General features: G+C 40.7%; 1 protein-coding gene and 1 non-coding gene across 2 annotated transcripts; both read right to left on the bottom strand.

Moving 5' to 3' along the window:
- Positions 1–104: 104 nt before the first annotated feature.
- On the bottom strand, positions 105–178 carry trnat-agu (transfer RNA threonine (anticodon AGU)). The gene has a single exon. It is a non-coding gene; the product is annotated as a tRNA-Thr (tRNA).
- Positions 179–3,689: 3,511 nt separating this feature from the next.
- On the bottom strand, positions 3,690–14,434 carry dnaja2a (DnaJ heat shock protein family (Hsp40) member A2a). Its single transcript, XM_075471981.1, has 9 exons — positions 14,297–14,434; positions 12,966–13,025; positions 9,489–9,718; positions 9,278–9,358; positions 9,031–9,164; positions 8,640–8,836; positions 6,161–6,305; positions 5,721–5,848; positions 3,690–4,837 (listed from the first exon to the last, which is right to left on the bottom strand). Exons 1-9 carry the CDS (start codon positions 14,372–14,374, stop codon positions 4,649–4,651), a joined length of 1,242 nt encoding a protein of 413 aa, XP_075328096.1. The 5' UTR covers positions 14,375–14,434; the 3' UTR covers positions 3,690–4,648.
- Between the last annotated feature and the right edge of the window lie 3,483 nt (positions 14,435–17,917).

The following is a 17,917-nucleotide window of genomic DNA, read 5'->3' as shown; positions in this document are numbered from 1 at the left end:
TTTCGTGAGAAAAAAATGCTCGTGACGCGATCGTTTTTCAGTAATATTCAATGAGAGTTGAGTTTCAAAGGGAAAGAAAGAGAATAACAGAAAAAAATAAGAAAAGGCACCGCTGGGATTCGAACCCAGGATCTCCTGTTTACTAGACAGGCGCTTTAACCAACTAAGCCACGGCGCCGGTAGACTCACAGATCGGCAGGAAGTATTTTGAATCATCAGACAATGTCTTGTATGTCGCAATTTTGAGACAAAAACATTTTTTTTTAAAACGTAATATAGAAATAATTCCCTCAATAATGGAGCAATCGCCTCATCTTGAACAAACAAAACAGAGGAGATGATTGTGGTTTTTAGGTGGAGCAGGAATAAGCCAAACACTATCTCCATCCAAGGAGAGGGTTTTTCAGGAATACAGATTCCTGGGAGTCTGCAACACTGACGCTGTCTTCAAGAAAGGACATAACAGACTACTTCTTGAGGATGCTAAGGTTCTTCAGTGTCTGCACCAAAATCTTGCCAAGTCTGTGGGTGGAGAGGGTCATCTGCTTTGCAGCCATCTGTTGGGGAGGCAGCGTGGGGGGGACCTGCTCCGGAACCAGCACAGAGCAGCTATAACACTGCAGTGACATAATTAGGGACCGAGCAGTGAAACTGCAAGGACCCTATTGTATCTGTAAGGATTATTATTATTCTTTCTTCTTATTCTTTGCAAAAGGTATGCGAAAACTCAGGAAATTTTGCGAGCGCCACGTGCTAGTCGACGACATGAAAGAATCTAAACATTATATCTTTGGGAGTCGCTCATTGGCTCTGTAGCGCCCCCTATAATGCTTAAAAATGGTCCCCTTAATAGGATTAGTTTCGCGTGGGACGACGAAATTCGGTACACTCATTCATCAGGCCCAGACGCACAAAAAAAGTCTCAGGCCGCCAATGTGCCACATTCACAGGAAGGCGGCCATTGTGGATGGAAAGTGCGTTTTCGTGCCATTTTTGGCCAATTCCACGCCTTGCATAAGATCGAACTTATCCTACAGATTTAATGCTACAGACTTCAAACTTGGCCAGGTTACTCTTAAGACATGGGGGGAAAAATTCATGGGGAAACTTTTTCAAAACTTAAAGGGCGTGGCCGTGACGACGCTTCAAAGTTTGATGACTCGCCATCACTCGCCACAAAAAATTAAGTTGCTTATAACTCCCACATACATTATCCAATCTGTCCCAACCTACATACGGTGAATGCTGGACCCAGCCTGAACGTGTACATATTATCATAGTATCATCCACCTACAGCGCCACCTGCTGGTGGTCGGAAACGTCTTTTTTTTTTTCCAGACCTCGCATTTGATCAAACTCCTCCTACATATTTTATGCTGCAAACTTCAAACTTGGCCAGGTTACTCTTAAGACATGGGGGCAAAAATTCATGGAGAAACTTTTTCAAACCTCAAAGGGCGTGGCCGTGGCGACGCCTCAAATTTATGACTCGCCATGAACAATTGAGTCGCTTATAACTTCCACATACATTATCCAATCTGTCCCAAACTTCACACGTTGACTGCTGGACCCAGCCTGAACGCGCACATATAAAATAGTGACATCCACCTACAGCGCCACCTAATGGTGGTCGGAAATGTCTTTTTTTTCCACACCTTACATTTTATCAAACTCCTCCTACAGATTTAATGCTACAAGCTTCAAACTTGGCCAGGTTACTCTTAAGACATGGGGGGATAAAATCATGGAGAAACTTTTCCAAACTCAAAATGGTGTGGGCGTGGCCAGGCGGTGAAAATCGTGTGATGGCGTTTGTAATGTGAAAGCCTTATCATCATCGCAAAGTCATGAAACTTGGCACACACGTCCACCCTGTCGACCTCGTACGTATGTAAAGGGTATCGTGTGTGGGCGGAGATAAATGGCTCAGTGGCACCCCCCAGAAATTTTCAAAAACCCCTCCGCATTGTGGTCATTATGTGTTTGTACATACGCATCGTGTGTTAGGGCAGAGCTGCGCGACTACGGCGTCCAGCGCATGCCCAACGTGCGCACATCCAACGTACGCACACCTCGGTCCCGCTCACAGCTGCTTGCAGCTTTCTAGTTTTCTTTTGGGATAGATAAAGCATTTTTTTCTATTTAATTTAATTCCATCCTCATTCAATTTAATTTAATTTCTTCAAGTTACTCTTGAAATATGTAAATAGCTGGTCTATGCAGAGAGTTCCAGTTACAAGAAGAGAATGCCATCTTATCCATTCATGTTAATACAGTGGTCCTGTAGAGAAACCAAACCACGAATGGTGCAGCAGCATCAATATTGTTCATCTACAGATACTGCAACTACAAACAAAATATTATATAAATATCATTATCATTATAGCATTGCCTGCCGCTAAGCTTTCTATGCCCAAACTAAACCACTTAGGGAAGAGAAGCATCATGCTGCCCCATCATGAGACTTTAGGGTAACTTGTGACAGTATGTCAGCTTAGTAGTTTAGGTTCCAGTCTATCTGTGTGACGCTTCTTCAGTCGCTAGCTGGGCACCACAGTCGTCTGAAGGACTTGTTCGCTCTCTGAACATCCACTGAAGCGGGGAACATTTAGTGTGGCTGCGGTGAATAAAGTGAACACATGGGTGTACGGCCCCGTTGTTGTTATTTTAAAGCTGGTGGATAGCCATAAAGCTGCCTTTCATCCAGCCCGTAAGGGTAAGCAGATTCTTGCTCAACAGAAGATGCCTGAAAAAAAAAAAGCAGGATATCCTTCATTTTGATCCCACTGCCACTTCAAGTGCAGTAAAGATTGACAAACATTGACAACACTGTAAACATTGACAACGACCTCGTACTCTTTGCAGGACCTCTGAATTAAAAATGGATCAGGCAGCTCACAGGCTCCCATCTGTCACTGTGGAGGGTGTCGTAGTAAAAAATTTAATTTGCTGTTGGACATCAGATGATATGGTAGAACTAGGGTCTCCTCTCTCTGACTGCAGCAGAATTGGGAATAGGTTTTAAGTCTCATTAGGGGCCTTAATAGATATAAGGAGTGTCCTCTTGTGGTGCTGCAGAGGGCAGACTGCCAGTTAGAAAGGGCTGTCTCTGAAATGCACAAGATAAGAGTCAAACTTTTCATGCGTCTTCAAGCATCATGTTTTCAGTCATGTTGTGGTGGTTGGTTTTAGTTTCTTTTTTTGAGGTAGAAACAGTGACATCCGCACGTCTGCTATTCTCTGTAGACCTGACACTGATACCACCACAATATGTTGGGTCGTCTCTTGTTGCACCAGAAGTCTTTTCCTCTTTTGCTTCTTGAGACTGAATCTGGTTGCTCCAGAAGGTAAATGAAACACTTGTATATGTTAAAAAGTTAAAAAAATACAGTGTTAAGTTAATCAGATATTTCCATTTAGTCAGACTGAACGATGAAACTAAATAGTCTTTTCCTTTTTGATTTTAGAATAGATTAGATCTGGTGGCACATGCTGAACTGGAGATGAATAACTACATAATCAGTTTGACTGACTCATGTCCATTGTACTCTTTTAAAGGTTTCAAACTAATTCTTATCCCATTTTGGAGCTGATAAATTCTAAAAAAAATAAAAAAAATAACCCGTTTTCTTCATCTTTATCAAATCAAATAGAATAGAAAAATAAAGCAAGCCACCACACACAGAACATGACATTTCAACAATTTATTCAACAACGTCATAGACATTTCTTAAGAAGAGTGCCACTTTGTTTTATGTTTGGTAAGTGCAGGAACCAAAGCTTTTTACATGCACATGGTCTCAGCACAGATACAGACTATGTTAGTTTCTTTTTTTTTTTTCTTTTTCCTCATTTCACTAACGATTTTTCTTTTTTAAAAATCACAGCTCGGAATATCGCGGCCGATGAAGCTTACCCAACAACCACTTCAATGATATACACAACCAATGTTCTTCTTTAATTAAAATATAAGAAAACCAAAAAAAGTAGAATCCTACAAAGAAAATAAATGTGTAAAAATCAGAAACGAGTCCCACAAATGGCGCCGAGTGGATGAGTCCATGAACGAGCGAATCAAATGATCTGTTATTACTCAGCTGCTTTGCCTCTGTATGAACATTGGTTAGTTTACTTTAAATTAATGTAAATACTATGAAAACAAAATGCAAGTCACACACTCAGCAAACAAGAAACATTCCTTCCTTCGTCTGATCTGCAGCTCCCGTTAGAGGAGAGGACTGGACATGAACACAGGTGACAGAGCAGGAAAAGGGGGGTGCACGGGGTGAGCTTGAACACCAGATCATAGTCCTGCATGGCTTGGTGTTCACTGGAGCAACAACTTCTTTTGATAAATCTTAAATATGACGGCTGGCTCAAGTCTCTAAATGGGATTTAGGCGCAGTGATTGCCCCAGTGGGAGTTCCTCAGACAGAGATCAAAATGATTCTAGCACTCGTGTTAATAATCAATGTCAGGTGCAGGAGTCAATATGACATACTGGATCTGTGTCTGTGGAGCTACCAGGCCGTCTTAGCCTGACAAACCTCCTTGTTTACTAAGCAACTTATACATTTTCTCCCCATGTACAATGTGGGTCATATGCATGTATATATATTTATATTTATGTGTGGGAGATAATAGGAGATTACTGATGGGCGCACTGCACCCCCGGCCCGTGGTGGCTGCCCTCTTCGTCAGAGCTGTCGTTGTACGCTTCTCTGCGGCTGCCGGATGTCGAGCTCTGGCTGACGTCATAATCCTGCAGGTCGACCTCCTCCGTGTCCCCGCTGATGATGGGTGGCTCTGACCGCGAGGGCAGCATGTCCTCCAGCTCCTGTGCAGAGAAAACATTCAGCATAATGCAGCTTTAACACACGGCCTCAGTGAGCAGCTCTGTACTTCTCGTTTGTGTCGAGGCTGCAGAAGTGACGCGGTTGTTAGCCAGGAAGAACATCACGTCGTCAAAGAGTGACACAGCTTTACGAGGAACAAATGCAGCGATCCATCTCCTGGTGACCAAAACTTTCCAGGTTTCCAACTTGTTCAGACATGACTGGCGACCAGCTGATCGCCTTCACACACGAGCTGCACAAAGTTCCCCCGAAGCGCATGATGACACCGAGGATATTGGGGAAGTTCATGACACAATCTTTCTCACTTTTTAAAAGTCAATTTGGAAGTCAGTGTGGAGTCACGTGCTGTACAGAGAGCCATTCAGCAGGTAGACTGCAGAGGAAGGCCACTTCCACTCAAACACAGAGCATGCGAGTGTGTTAATGCTTACCGTTAGAAAGCGGTCCTGGTTCAGAGCTTGTGCTCAATTTTTCATTTTCAGGAAGTCAACACAAATAAGGTTCTAATAGTCATCGTTAAAGAGGGAGTTGCAAGGTGCTGTCAATCGTTTGTCCAAAAAAGCTGCTAGATTTGTTTAAAAAAAAAAAAAAAACATATATTTATATATATTAAAAGGGGTCAGAAAGATCCCTAAATCTACCCCGAGTTGTTAGTCGAAGTGGACTGAAGTATGCCGAAAATAAATAAATCTAACTCCAGGAATTAAAACCAGATTATCTACTCTACAAATTAGTTTGTAAAGGCCAGAATATTCAGATCCCGGCAACATAAGTGAGCCAAAAAACACTGTTTCTATCTTTTCAGAAGAGACAAATAAAATCTAAAGAGAAAAGATGGTTTAATCATTGTCTAACTTGTCATACCGTAAGTTTTTCAGGGCTTATCCAGTTGTTGTCAGGAAACTGGACGTCGAACTTGATGAACAGATCTCCCTTCTCAAAGGGATTTCGGTACTGTGGCATTCCTTCTCCTCGTACCACCCTGACGGTGCCTGGAAAAAAAAAAAAAAGAAGTTTATTCACAATTACGTTTTAAACTTTCCAGAAGTCAAACTCTCACAATGTTATAGACCCTCATCTCCAGCCTCACTCCCAACATGAACCTTTTAACGTGCAATGATCATCTGAGACAACCTTAGATTCTTAAGTTAGCTTCAAAGTTTACGCCGTTCATCATTCCAACACATTCCTTTATCCAGCATCAACGCCAGAGCTTTGGTCAGCAATATATGTTACAAGTAGACTGATTAGCAACATGTTGGTAGAGCTGGAAAAGAAACAGATTAAGCGAAAAGAATACAAACCTGGTTCAATGACTTTTCCTGCTGGGTACTTGACAACGATCTGCCTGCCGTCTAAGTGCTTCAGCATGAACTGGAAGCCACACAGCGCCTCCACGAGCCCAATCTTGTGGTTCATGAAGATGTCATTGCCTTCTCGCTTGAATGTCTGAAAGTTCAGAGAAAACGTTTAGATGTAGATTGATAAAAATGACCTTCTTATTATTATTAACCTTCACTATTACCATCAACCAATGATGCAACACTCAATGGAAACATTGCCATCAGCTGCCCCATATATTTCTAGTTTTTGGAATCCCCAAAAAGTTTAATTAAAAAAAAACAGTAAGCACAACAACTGTTAGGTTTTTAACTTCCTACTAAGCTGGCCATCTTCTGTCTTTATGGGATTGTAATCGAATTCAGAGCACTCAACATATTATATATATTATGTAAAGCACTTTGAATTGTTTTGTACATGAAATGTGCAAAACAATTAAACTTGACTTTGACATATTCTCACATTAAAGATAGACACCCTCTGGGGGGACAAATCAGGGCACTGCTACAGCTCAAACAGTATTTCCAGCTAAGCCAACACCAAATTTAAAGGATAAACCAAGAATATATGTAAAGCTCCCCCTCTACCATTATATATAAGCATGTACTACATTACGTGGCCATTAAACTAAATGAAGCTCGGCCTCAACTCTTCCAAAAGAAAAATAGTAAGAGTTGTGTCTGGAAGTACTTTGCGTTTGAGGCGGATGATCAGGGATTAATAATAGATTCGTAAAAACCTATATGCAAATGGTGCCAAAGAGCTTTTCAGACGAAAGGAGGAAACACTTCCAATTTAGCGAAGCACCTCAAAGACAGACATCCAGATTTATTCACAGAATTCAAGATGGAGTTTCAAGTCATGTTAACGTTCGCTTTGCGGGCAAATTCACACCCATTGTTCTCCGTTTAACGAGCTCCCCATTGCACAGATATAAAAACGCATGTCATATCACATATCACAAGAAACAGCAGAAACAGAGCTTTGCAAAGAACATCTGTACATACCAAAATAATCCCGTTATGAAGACAACAAACAAACAGAGCAAAGTTATGTCTTAAAGGCAAAGTACGGCTGAATAAGTTGCAAAGTCCCCGTCGCTCCACAATGCACCGCATCTACAAATAAACTGCACAAGGTAACTTTCGAAAGTATTCCCTGTTAATAACTGACAATGCCAGTTATCCAGTTTTGAAATAGATCAAAAAATATATCTGCTTACATTGCAAAGAATGAAGTTGTGTTCAAAAGACGTGCGCCGGTAAGCTAGTGCACATGCGCGATAGGCCCCAAGCAGATATTTTTTCAAATGATTAAGTCATAGAATATCCCACTATCATGGTTCTGATCTTGCCTGATCCCAATTCAAATGGATCAAATGTTAATCGTGGTTTATTTTTATTCATTACTTAAAGGCTACATACCAGTGCCACTGTTGTTTTTATAATGTTCAAATGTTTTTAATAAATGAGTATATCGAAGTAAATGGAATTATTATTTAGTTTTTTACCGTGGTATGGAATTGGGTATCGAGAATCGTGGAATTTCACTGGTACTGGTATCAACTACTAAATGTCTGGTATCGTGACATCCCTAGTATTGATTAAGGCAGGTTTACCTGAGCAAGTCGAGGTGCGTGACAGGTAAGCATTCTATTAAATCTATCTGAAGCCCTCTTTGGCTGTTTGCATACATGCATAGGCAGACAAATACTTCCACAACAGAGGAAGTCCAGGGTGGCAGAACCAAGTACCGGCTCCACTCTTAGATTAGTTTTCTTTTGCTATAGCAGGCCATTCATTTGTTCCACTGCAAGCAAGTAAAATGTATTGAGGAGAAAGAAAACACATGAAGGTAAAGCAACAGTAACAAGGCAGCAGATAACATATTGTTACGTTTCCAATGTCAGCAGGGGAGCAGAAGTGATAACTGCTGGGCCACATTCACTCTTTGTAATAAATCTTTCTTTGTCTGGTTTTCCAAATGTAAGCCCTTTGCTGGTTTTCTGTACAACTCGTTTAACAAAGGGAACCCTGTCTGTGCAAACAGTGACGACACAATTCCTACCTCACTGAAGCAGGCAGTTGAAATAGTTTTATCTCTGGATTTTGGATATGTAAACAGTAAGAAAACTTGTTATTTCAAATTGTTCTATGGGGTTTTATTTGGTAGATTTAAAACCTGAAACACCCGTTAGGTGCACATATTAACATGTGCAAACAGAGAATTTGTCCAGCACACTGAAGCTGCTATCCAGTTGCATGTCATGAGACCCTAAAACAGGAAGTAGCATCCAGGTGCGGGATGCTACAATAGAAGCAAGGTAACCTCTTTATGTTCAAGATATAACAGGCACCCCAAACTTTGATATTAGCAAAGACCGAGGAAAGAAACTCGGGATCAGATTAATCGGGCTATAGTACTGGGGACTCCTCCACCAACCTCGTGCTCTTTTTCCTGCAGAACAAGGACGATATCCCCGGGCTCGACCGCAGGTGCCTGGTCAGCTTCTCCTCCAAAAGTAATTTTTTGGCCGTGCTTCATGCCTTTGTCCACGTGTACCTCCAGAATCTTCACCTCCTTCACAACTTTCTTGCCCTCACATTTTTTACAACGATCTTTCTCGCTGATGACTTCACCTGAAGTGCATAACAGAACAGAAAAAACGATCTGGGATTAGCCAAAATAACACACAGCAGAAATGCTTGATCATGGTTTAACGTTTAAATTGCCAAAATTTCCTTTGGCAATGAATACTGCTGCACGAGACAGCGGTACATGGTATATACTTGAAATTAATAGCATGAAATATGGACATCTTTATGGATCTCACCCTCTCCGTTGCAATCAGTACACACAGACTGCATCTGTTGGACCATTCCTGGGGCCAACTGTCTGATCATGATGCGCATGCCACGCCCCCTACATGCTGTACATTTTTGTACTGCACCCGTCTTTCCTCCCTGCCTGCATTCATACACATACAGAGATGGATGTGTTGAGAAAAGATGGAATTAGAACGTAGAAAACAATCCAACCGACAGTAATAACTACACTAGAACGCTGGTTATACAACTTACCCATTACAAGTGCTACACAGAACATTCTTGCTAAGTTGTAGTTTAGTTGTTTTCCCATTGTAAAGGTCTTCCAATGACACCCTACGGAAAGGATGAGATGTTTACAAACTGCTTCGTGACAAATGAATAAGAGTGAACATAAAGGAGAGTTCAGCTAATTCTAAATATAAGAGACGCAGGTAGCAATGTGAGATTAGAAACTTGGTCTTACTTGAGTGGATGGACCATGTCCTCGCCTCTTCTCCGACCTCCATTTCTGGAGCGGCTTCCTTGTCCACCCATGAAGCCAAAGAGCCCCCCACCAAAAATGTGGGAGAAGATGTCGTCCATCCCCGGGCCTCCCCCACCTCCTTCCCGCAAGCCTTGCTCTCCATAGCGATCGTAAAGTTCCTTTTTTTCAGGGTTGGTTAGAACCTCATAGGCAAAGCTGATTTCTTTGAACTGCATAAGGAGAAGAGAGAAAATAATTCAAAAATGTTACAATAAATTATTGGATACAATTTCATCTCCCTGAACAGAGAAACCTACCAGGCATATAAATAGGAGCATACTGACAAACAGTGGGTTTAGCATCTAACAGAGTGTTGGACCTCATTTCTTTCTTTTGCATCCACGTATGAGAAATGATTCATACCCCCGAGTCAGACGTGTTTGTTTCTCTTTTTTGTTCTCGACACATTAAAACAGGTCAGTATATAAAGAACTGTGACTGTCTTTGAAATGAAGAGTGCGTCAAAGCCAATCTTCCTGTGCTTATAAGCGTGCCAGGGGTGCGGCTTTAAGACTATCACCAGGAGAGTTCCTTGTGTTGCGGACATAACGAGCCTCCCTAGCTGCCACCTGCAACCAACGCTAGGTTACGAGCATTCATTTGAAAAGACAAAAACACAGATCTTGTATCCATCAGTGCATGTTAGATTTGCTTTTAGACAGATAATCCCTTACATTAGATCAACAAGTTGCTGTCAACTAGATTAGGCAAATCTAGTTTTTAAATTGTCGCCCCCTCCACTCGTCTTGGCTCTACTGAAGGGGTCTTTTTTTTTTTTTTTTTACATAGTTGGAAGGTGTCATGGGGTTGAGGACAGGTGGAAGGAGAAATTCATAAGGACTCGGGAAGAGATGGCCACACTCACACTAAGCTGTGATGAGGCTCTGCTGCATGTTCAATAATTATTCCACAAAAGTGCTTTACATGTTTTGTGCATTGCAATCATATCCCAGTGTTAAAAAAAAGGTTTTCTCGTATATTAAAGGACAAGACCGTTTTTTTGACATTGGGCCCTTGATTTCACATTATAACATGATGTTCTACTCACCCCTGCTTGTTGTTGGTAATTTGGAGCTGTTCCGAAGATATTCGAGAGGCGTCTGGCTGCTCTCTTGAGATATTCGGCCATGAAACGGTTTCCTATGGGCAACGTTATACAGGCACAAACTATGCTGTTTATAATTTATTAATTACTCTACACTAGCACTGATAACGTGGAGGTGCGTCGCTTACTTAAAAAAATTCGGGTTACTGTAATTTTGAATTTTAGCTGAATGAATAAATAGTCAGCAGGTCTGTGGGCTGTCTGTGGCAGTAGCACGATGATGACGTCAGTAACACCCACTTTACGACAAAAATTCAAAATTACAGTAACCCGGATTTTTTTAAGTAAGCGACGCACCTCCACGTTATCAGTGCTAGTGTACAGTAATTAATAAATTATAAACAGCATAGTTTGTGCCTGTATAACGTTGCCCATAGGAAACCGTTTCATGGCCGAATATCTCAAGAGAGCAGCCAGACGCCTCTCGAATATCTTCGGAACAGCTCCAAATGACCAACAACAAGCAGGGGTGAGTAGAACATCATGTTATAATGTGAAATCAAGGGCCCAATGTCAAAAAAACGGTCTTGTCCTTTAAAGGGGAACTCCGGGGCATTTGAAGCGTGTTTCCATTGCTAGAGGTTGTCAAATAATGATAGTATGACACAGAGAGGTGCGTATCTGCGCTCCCTGTGTGAAGATCGCTCTGTCCGCACAGCATGTCATGCGAGGCTAATACGTGGTGGCTAAGGGGCAAGCGCTAACCCTTCCACGTAAAACAACAACTTGCACACTGCAGAAACGTCACACCACTTTATAACCCATCCGACAATAAAGTCACAAGCCTTACCATCAAAACCATATGCATGGTTCTCACATTACTGGCATGGGGACGTTACAAAACAACTTTATAAACAGCATGTAACTCACCGGCTGGTTGTAGGCTCGCGCATGTGAAAGCCCAAAAGAGTCGATGGAGAATAATCCCATATACAAAACAATTATCTTCTCTAGAAAAACTGCGTTCAAGTATTTAAAACATTACAAGAATATTACTGGGCAAGTATTGTTGTAATGTTTTAAATACTTGAACGCAGTTTTTCTAGAGAAGATAATTGTTTTGTATATGGGATTATTCTCCATCGACTCTTTTGGGCTTTCACATGCGCGAGCCTACAACCAGCCGGTGAGTGACATGCTGTTTATAAAGTTGTTTTGTAACGTCCCCATGCCAGTAATGTGAGAACCATGCATATGGTTTTGATGGTAAGGCTTGTGACTTTATTGTCAGATGGGTTATAAAGTGGTGTGACGTTTCTGCAGTGTGCAAGTTGTTGTTTTACGTGGAAGGGTTAGCGCTTGCCCCTTAGCCACCACGTATTAGCCTCGCATGACATGCTGTGCGGACAGAGCGATCTTCACACAGGGAGCACAGATACGCACCTCTCTGTGTCATACTATCATTATTTGACAACCTCTAGCAATGGAAACACGCTTCAAATGCCCCGGAGTTCCCCTTTAAGAGATATTTTGGAAAATCACTTTATTATCAAGGTTCGTAATTAAAACATGAAGATGGTCGGTGTATCCTATGCTAAAGGAGATCTCAAAGGAAACATTGAAGCTCCTTTCCCAACCATTTGTAGAATTAAACTACTCTTACCATAGATACCTCTTAAGATACTTCTGGTTAATTTCAAGATAGACTATTTGACTGGACTCCAGGTCCAACTGCCAGCTAGGACAATCCATCCATATTAGTATTTGACATGACTCTCCCATAGAGAAGGGGCAGTATTCCAGTGACTGTGTAAATAAATAACATTGAAGAATCAGCCTTTGCTTATTAGTACACACCTATTGTTCACTCAGAGAAGTTTGATTTAAATTCAAGCAAAAAGCAACTGGAAAATATTTTTAGAGTATGGGTTTTAGCTATGTTTGGCAACAACTTTAGAAGAGGCAGAGATGAAAACCACACCAACACTGTAAGATGGATTCTCCAACAACACTGAGCAACCACTGAAAATGATCCTTCGAACCTACTAACCAGGTGCCTATTCAGCATGCTGCATCAGCCGAAAAGCCGTCCGACAATGCAGATGGTGCATTACACATTGAAAACACAAGGGATACAGATGTTTCCAACAGCTGGTTAACCAGAACTTAATGTTATAATACTTATGCCAACATCAATGTAGTGTTTTTCCATTTTAGCTGTAGCATTTAGTCATTGGGGAGGGAGGTATTACACATTATACTACACACAAGTAATGCTTCTTAAGTATTTTTATTTATATCCCCCCCTTTCCACTGTTATGAAGCCAAACTTCATCTGAAATTTTGACCAGAGAAAAAATGTAAGTTCTTACCTTGTCACCAGCATTTGGATTTTTGTCAGGATGATATTCTTTTGCCAATTTCCGGTATGCCTAGGAGTACAAAGAAAATTGAGTCTTACTTGTTAGTTTATCTTTTACCTCAAGCGCTGTTCACTGGAATCGACATGGCTCTAACACATGAAGGAAGCTTACCTACTTTTTACGCAATCACACATGACTCCCTTTCGAAACCTTCCCGTTACAGCCGGTACTACCGGGTAGACAGTTACAGCCGGCGATAAGCTTTAAAACTAATTCTTCACCGGTAAACGCTCGATCAATTTAATTTGACGGGTCTTACCCATCAACTGTAAGTCCATTATACAAGGGAACCAACCTTTACTGTTGAAAACAGGCAGCTCAAAATGTCTGACAATTCTAATGCTAACGTTTGGTTAAACGAGCTTATGCTAACTAGCATAGCTCACTAACACAACTCAAACATAATACAGCGACTATGCTCTACATCAAATAAATCAAATCAATAACACATACTTTACATAATATTAAAAAAAAGCTAAAAAAAAAAAAAGAAAGAAGCTAAGTTATACACTAACGATAGAACATAACTGAGTTAATATACAACATCGGAAAACTAGGTGGCTCGCACAGAGGTAAAGTAATTCAATAGGATACCCATTTTAAAGTCTGAAGGCTTAAGCTGTATACAATGTTACGAGCTTCACACTAAAACAATGTGAATTGAGGAACATTTAACCTAAATGTAATACATTTATAAACCGGATCATTTGTAAGCGTTAACAATCCGGTGTTGCCCCCTCACCTACCACCAGTAAGCCATTAACATGCGCTGCTCGAAACTCAACACGGGTTAATTGATCATTTTACGAGTCACACACTTTGTACCTCATGTCAGAGGGATACCAATAGTTGCCCTTCTGTTAGGAGGCGCGACGATTTAATGCTACATTCACATAAGCGTCGATATGTTTAGCTAGATTAAAACGTGACAAGCAGGCTAAAGCTAACGTGAGGTCAACGGTTTGATAAGTACAAGCTAGCGTTAAGTTTTATAATAATTGTTGTTGGTTCAGTCAACATGTTTAGTTGAGTAAAAGAAAGTCTGTCTGGTCACCTGCTAACAAAGAAACCGTTATGACTAAAACTTACATCCGAAACTTCACATGAACATCCAGGCCATTAAACATGCTAGTTTAGCAAGCTGCCATAATTTACAGCTAACATTAGCTAGCAGCGCTTGGCAACGCATTTCCTGGTTATAGCTATTTTAACATTTTGGAACTCTATCCTGAAGTGTGATGTAGTTTATCTTGTGTTTTTTTTAATTATTATTTAATTACCTTCTTCAGTTCATTTTCAGTTGCGGATGGAGACACTCCGAGAAGGTCGTACAGTTTGGTATCGGCAACATTGGCCATGGTGTTGCTGTAGGTGTTGCTTCAGCTGGGAGAGAGGATGGACAAAGAGAAGGAGCCGGTTGAAAATGTTTTGCTCGCCTTACATTTCAATTTCCGGAAAGTTAGAGGTTTCCTGAGTACGCTGCTGCCCCCTCGCTGCTGGTGTGCTGTATGACGGCAGAGCTCGTATCACTCACATTTATTAACGACTCATTTGTTAACATTGTTTTAAGCTCGAAATATTTATGGGGCTAATTTGAGCCCATATAAATCCTTAAAAACAGACAATAGAGCACGCAAAAGCCTAAAGGTGTAGTTTTTTTTTTTTTATGAATACACTGGTCTTTTGATTCCACAGTGATATTTTGTGCTTTTTATTTTGCCTATGTGTCGTGAAATTCATGTTTTCTTTGTGGTCCCATGTTGTGTTTACATATATATTTTTTTTTTAATGAAATGCAGTGAGCCTTTTATTTTTAATGACCTTACCTTTATCACTAGAACCATTTGACCTTCAAGCTCCTTTGAGCTCCACCAACAGACTCAAAAACTCTTTTGTTCCTCTGGCCATCAGACTGTACAACAGCTCTAAGTGATGGCACTTCTGAATTTCACTGGTCACTTTATATTTCACTTTGGTCTTATTTCACTGTTCACTATATTTTTAAACTGTTTTTTTTTAATTTATTTTTAGATTGTTTTAATAAATTGTTTATAATTGTATTAACATTTGTGTTGCTTTATTATGTCTTGCTACTGGATGCTTGAATATCCTTCGGGATAAATAAAGTATCTATCTATCTATCTATCTATCTATCTATCTATCTATCTATCTATCTATCTATCTATCTATCTATCTATCTATCTATCTATCTATCTATCTATCTATCTATCTAGCTAAAGAATGTTTCTTGAACGTTCCCTACGGGTTACAAAGCCTTTAACTTTTGGGGAAACTTTAGGGAAATTTCTCCGATGGTTAGCCAAAGTTTTCAACTGGAAAACTCAGCGCTTCAGTTTCGTGGTTTCTCTTTCACTTAGGAGAACAAAAGTTTGATCTGCTCTTGAAAAGATAAGAAAGCGATGTGGACATATAAATCCCAAATAGTATGAAGGAGGGTTACCCTCTCGGTATAATGTAGTTATTGTAGATGACTACTTTGTGGTTGCTTGCACTTAAGTTTTTTCATCCTCAATTCAAATTCAATTCAAATTCAAATTCAAAAATACTTTATTTATCACAGAGGGAAATTAAATGTTGATGTAACTCAATTAAACCAAGGAGTTGTTATATATGCTGATGGCTGTGGGCAGGAAAGAATTCCTGTGGCGGTCCGTTTTGCATCCAAACTGAAGAAGCCTTTGACTGAAGAGACTCTGTTTTCCGATAACAGTCTCATGGAGAGGATGTTCAGGGTTGTCTATACATCCTACATCTCTGTCCCCAAGATATATGCTGGGCAATAACTTATTAGATACCTCGATAAAGTCTTTATATATGTGTTTGAATGCTTGAGATAGAGACATGACCGTATCAACTAGGACACTTAATCAAACTTAATCAAGAACTAAATGAGACTCTGGAATAAAAAGACAGTTGTACAAATTTGCATCAAATATGGCAGATTCTAAGGAGATGCTCTGTCTCCACTGTTGGTCTTCATAAGAGTGAATCCCTGCAACCAGATAATCATAAACAGTTGCTATAGGTGCCAGTTCCAAGGAGGAGCAATAATCAGCCACCTCCTCTGCATGGATGACACTAAGATGCGCGCCAGGACCGAGCATAACATCATTTAAATGATCCACTTCATAAACAAGGATATTGCAATGTCATTCAAACCAGATAAATGCTGTTGAATGTTACCAAAGAGAGGCAGGATGTCCACAGCTGATGTGGTTGAACTACTAAGTGAATACCTCACGCTGCTGAAACCCACTGAGGGAGAGGAGGAAGAGGAGAAACTATGACGAAAGGATAAGCCCTCGCACAGCATGTATCACCAACAGATTGAGGAAAAATGTCAGGTATCGCATCCTGCCAGTGGCTAGAAAAGGCTGGTCAAATATCAAAAATGGATGCAGAGGACAAGGTCAATAGAGGCTGGGTTCTACCATAGCAGACAGGGCTCAGATGCAGACTGGGTAAAGAAGCCTTGGAGCCAGTACACCACATCATAACATTGTGTAAGAAGCACAATGGAATGTAATAACCAAGTGACTGGAATAGTGTACAGGAGCATATGTACTGAGTTTGGTTTTGAAGTACCGAAGTCCAAATGGCAAATACCTTCCAGTTTGGTTAGGGTTGTATCCTGTGGGACTTCCAGATTCAGACTGATAAACTGGTGATGGCTTTGACCTTCATTATTCCACGTCTTCTGGAAGGCTTTTCAACTGACAGCTACTAAAGTGCTTGATGGGCCCTCTTCTCTTTCCTCCAGAGGATGTGGTGTCAATGATATCCAAAGAAGATTTTAAACTTTGATTAATCTGATCACAGAACAGTTTTTTTTCCCCCAGTCCATTTTGAATGAACTTTAACCCAGAGGTAACTGTGGCGTTTGTGAAAAGTGCTAACATATGGCTTCTTCTCTGCATTGTAGAACTTTAACCTGCATTTGTGGGCGGCATGGTGAACAATGTCCACACATAATGACTTCTGGAAGTGTTCCTGATCCCGTGCAGTGATGACATTCAAAACAAATGCCTGTAATTAAAGCAATACCACTTGAGGACCTGAAAATCACGGGCACCCAGTACTGATTTTCAGCCACACCCTTCCCTCACAGTATGCAGATTCTCCAAATCTTTTGATAATACAATTTCTCATAAAAGATTGTAGATCGTAGATTTTATTAGATTGAGTAACATCACTCAGAAATTGCTCCACAATACATAAACGCATTTGTTGGCAGATTTCTGAACCACTTTTACCTCCGAGACTGCCTTTCTGTTGCGGATTAACCTAATTAGTTTTGATATGCTCTTCCAGCTGCTTCCTTTATGTACCACTTACATTTACTTAGGCTTTTGTTGTTGCCATCCCAACTTTTTGAGGCATGTTGCTGTCAATGTTGCTAATGTAAATCACATATTGGTTTATGAGATTTGCAAATCATTGGTTTTGTTTATTTCTTTTTTACACTTTTTTTTGGGGGGGGGGGGGCTTTTATGCCTTTAATGGACAGGAAGCAGGGGGCAGAGAGAAGGGGAACGATATGCAGCAAAGGACAGTCCGATGCGTGACTCAAACCGGGGCCAGCTGCAGCGAGGACTGTAGCCTCTTGTACATGGGGCGCCTGCTGTACCCACTATGCCACCCCAGTTTTTATACTCTAGAATTTGGAATTCTAGAGTTAAATTGTATTTAACCATATTATGATGCAGTGAGTCACTTGTCATTCATTAAAGAAACATGTTTGACTATACGTGCATGTGGTCGTCAGAAAACCTTAAAAGTTAACAATGGGACATCACTTAAACATCTAGTGAAATCAAATCAAAGGAAATCAACAGTAGAAGTCAAGGCAATGTTTGATGGTGAAATAAGATTTATGTTCA

This window comes from Odontesthes bonariensis, chromosome 1, assembly GCF_027942865.1.
Source record: "Odontesthes bonariensis isolate fOdoBon6 chromosome 1, fOdoBon6.hap1, whole genome shotgun sequence".
In the NCBI taxonomy this organism is placed as follows: domain Eukaryota; kingdom Metazoa; phylum Chordata; class Actinopteri; order Atheriniformes; family Atherinopsidae; genus Odontesthes; species Odontesthes bonariensis.
Note: the sequence above shows the minus strand (reverse complement) of the source record. Positions and strands in the feature narration are given on the sequence as shown.

Bases quoted from the DNA above. Each gene is read 5' to 3' on its own strand.
- dnaja2a (XM_075471981.1), bottom strand. From the start codon at position 14,374: ATGGCCAATGTTGCCGATACCAAACTGTACGACCTTCTCGGAGTGTCT. The intron at 9,719-12,965 runs GTAAGAACTTAC...CTCCTTATGCAG, and splicing joins ATCCAAATGCTGGTGACAAG to TTCAAAGAAATCAGCTTTGC. The intron at 8,837-9,030 runs GTGAGATCCATA...TATGCACTTCAG, and splicing joins TACTGATTGCAACGGAGAGG to GTGAAGTCATCAGCGAGAAA.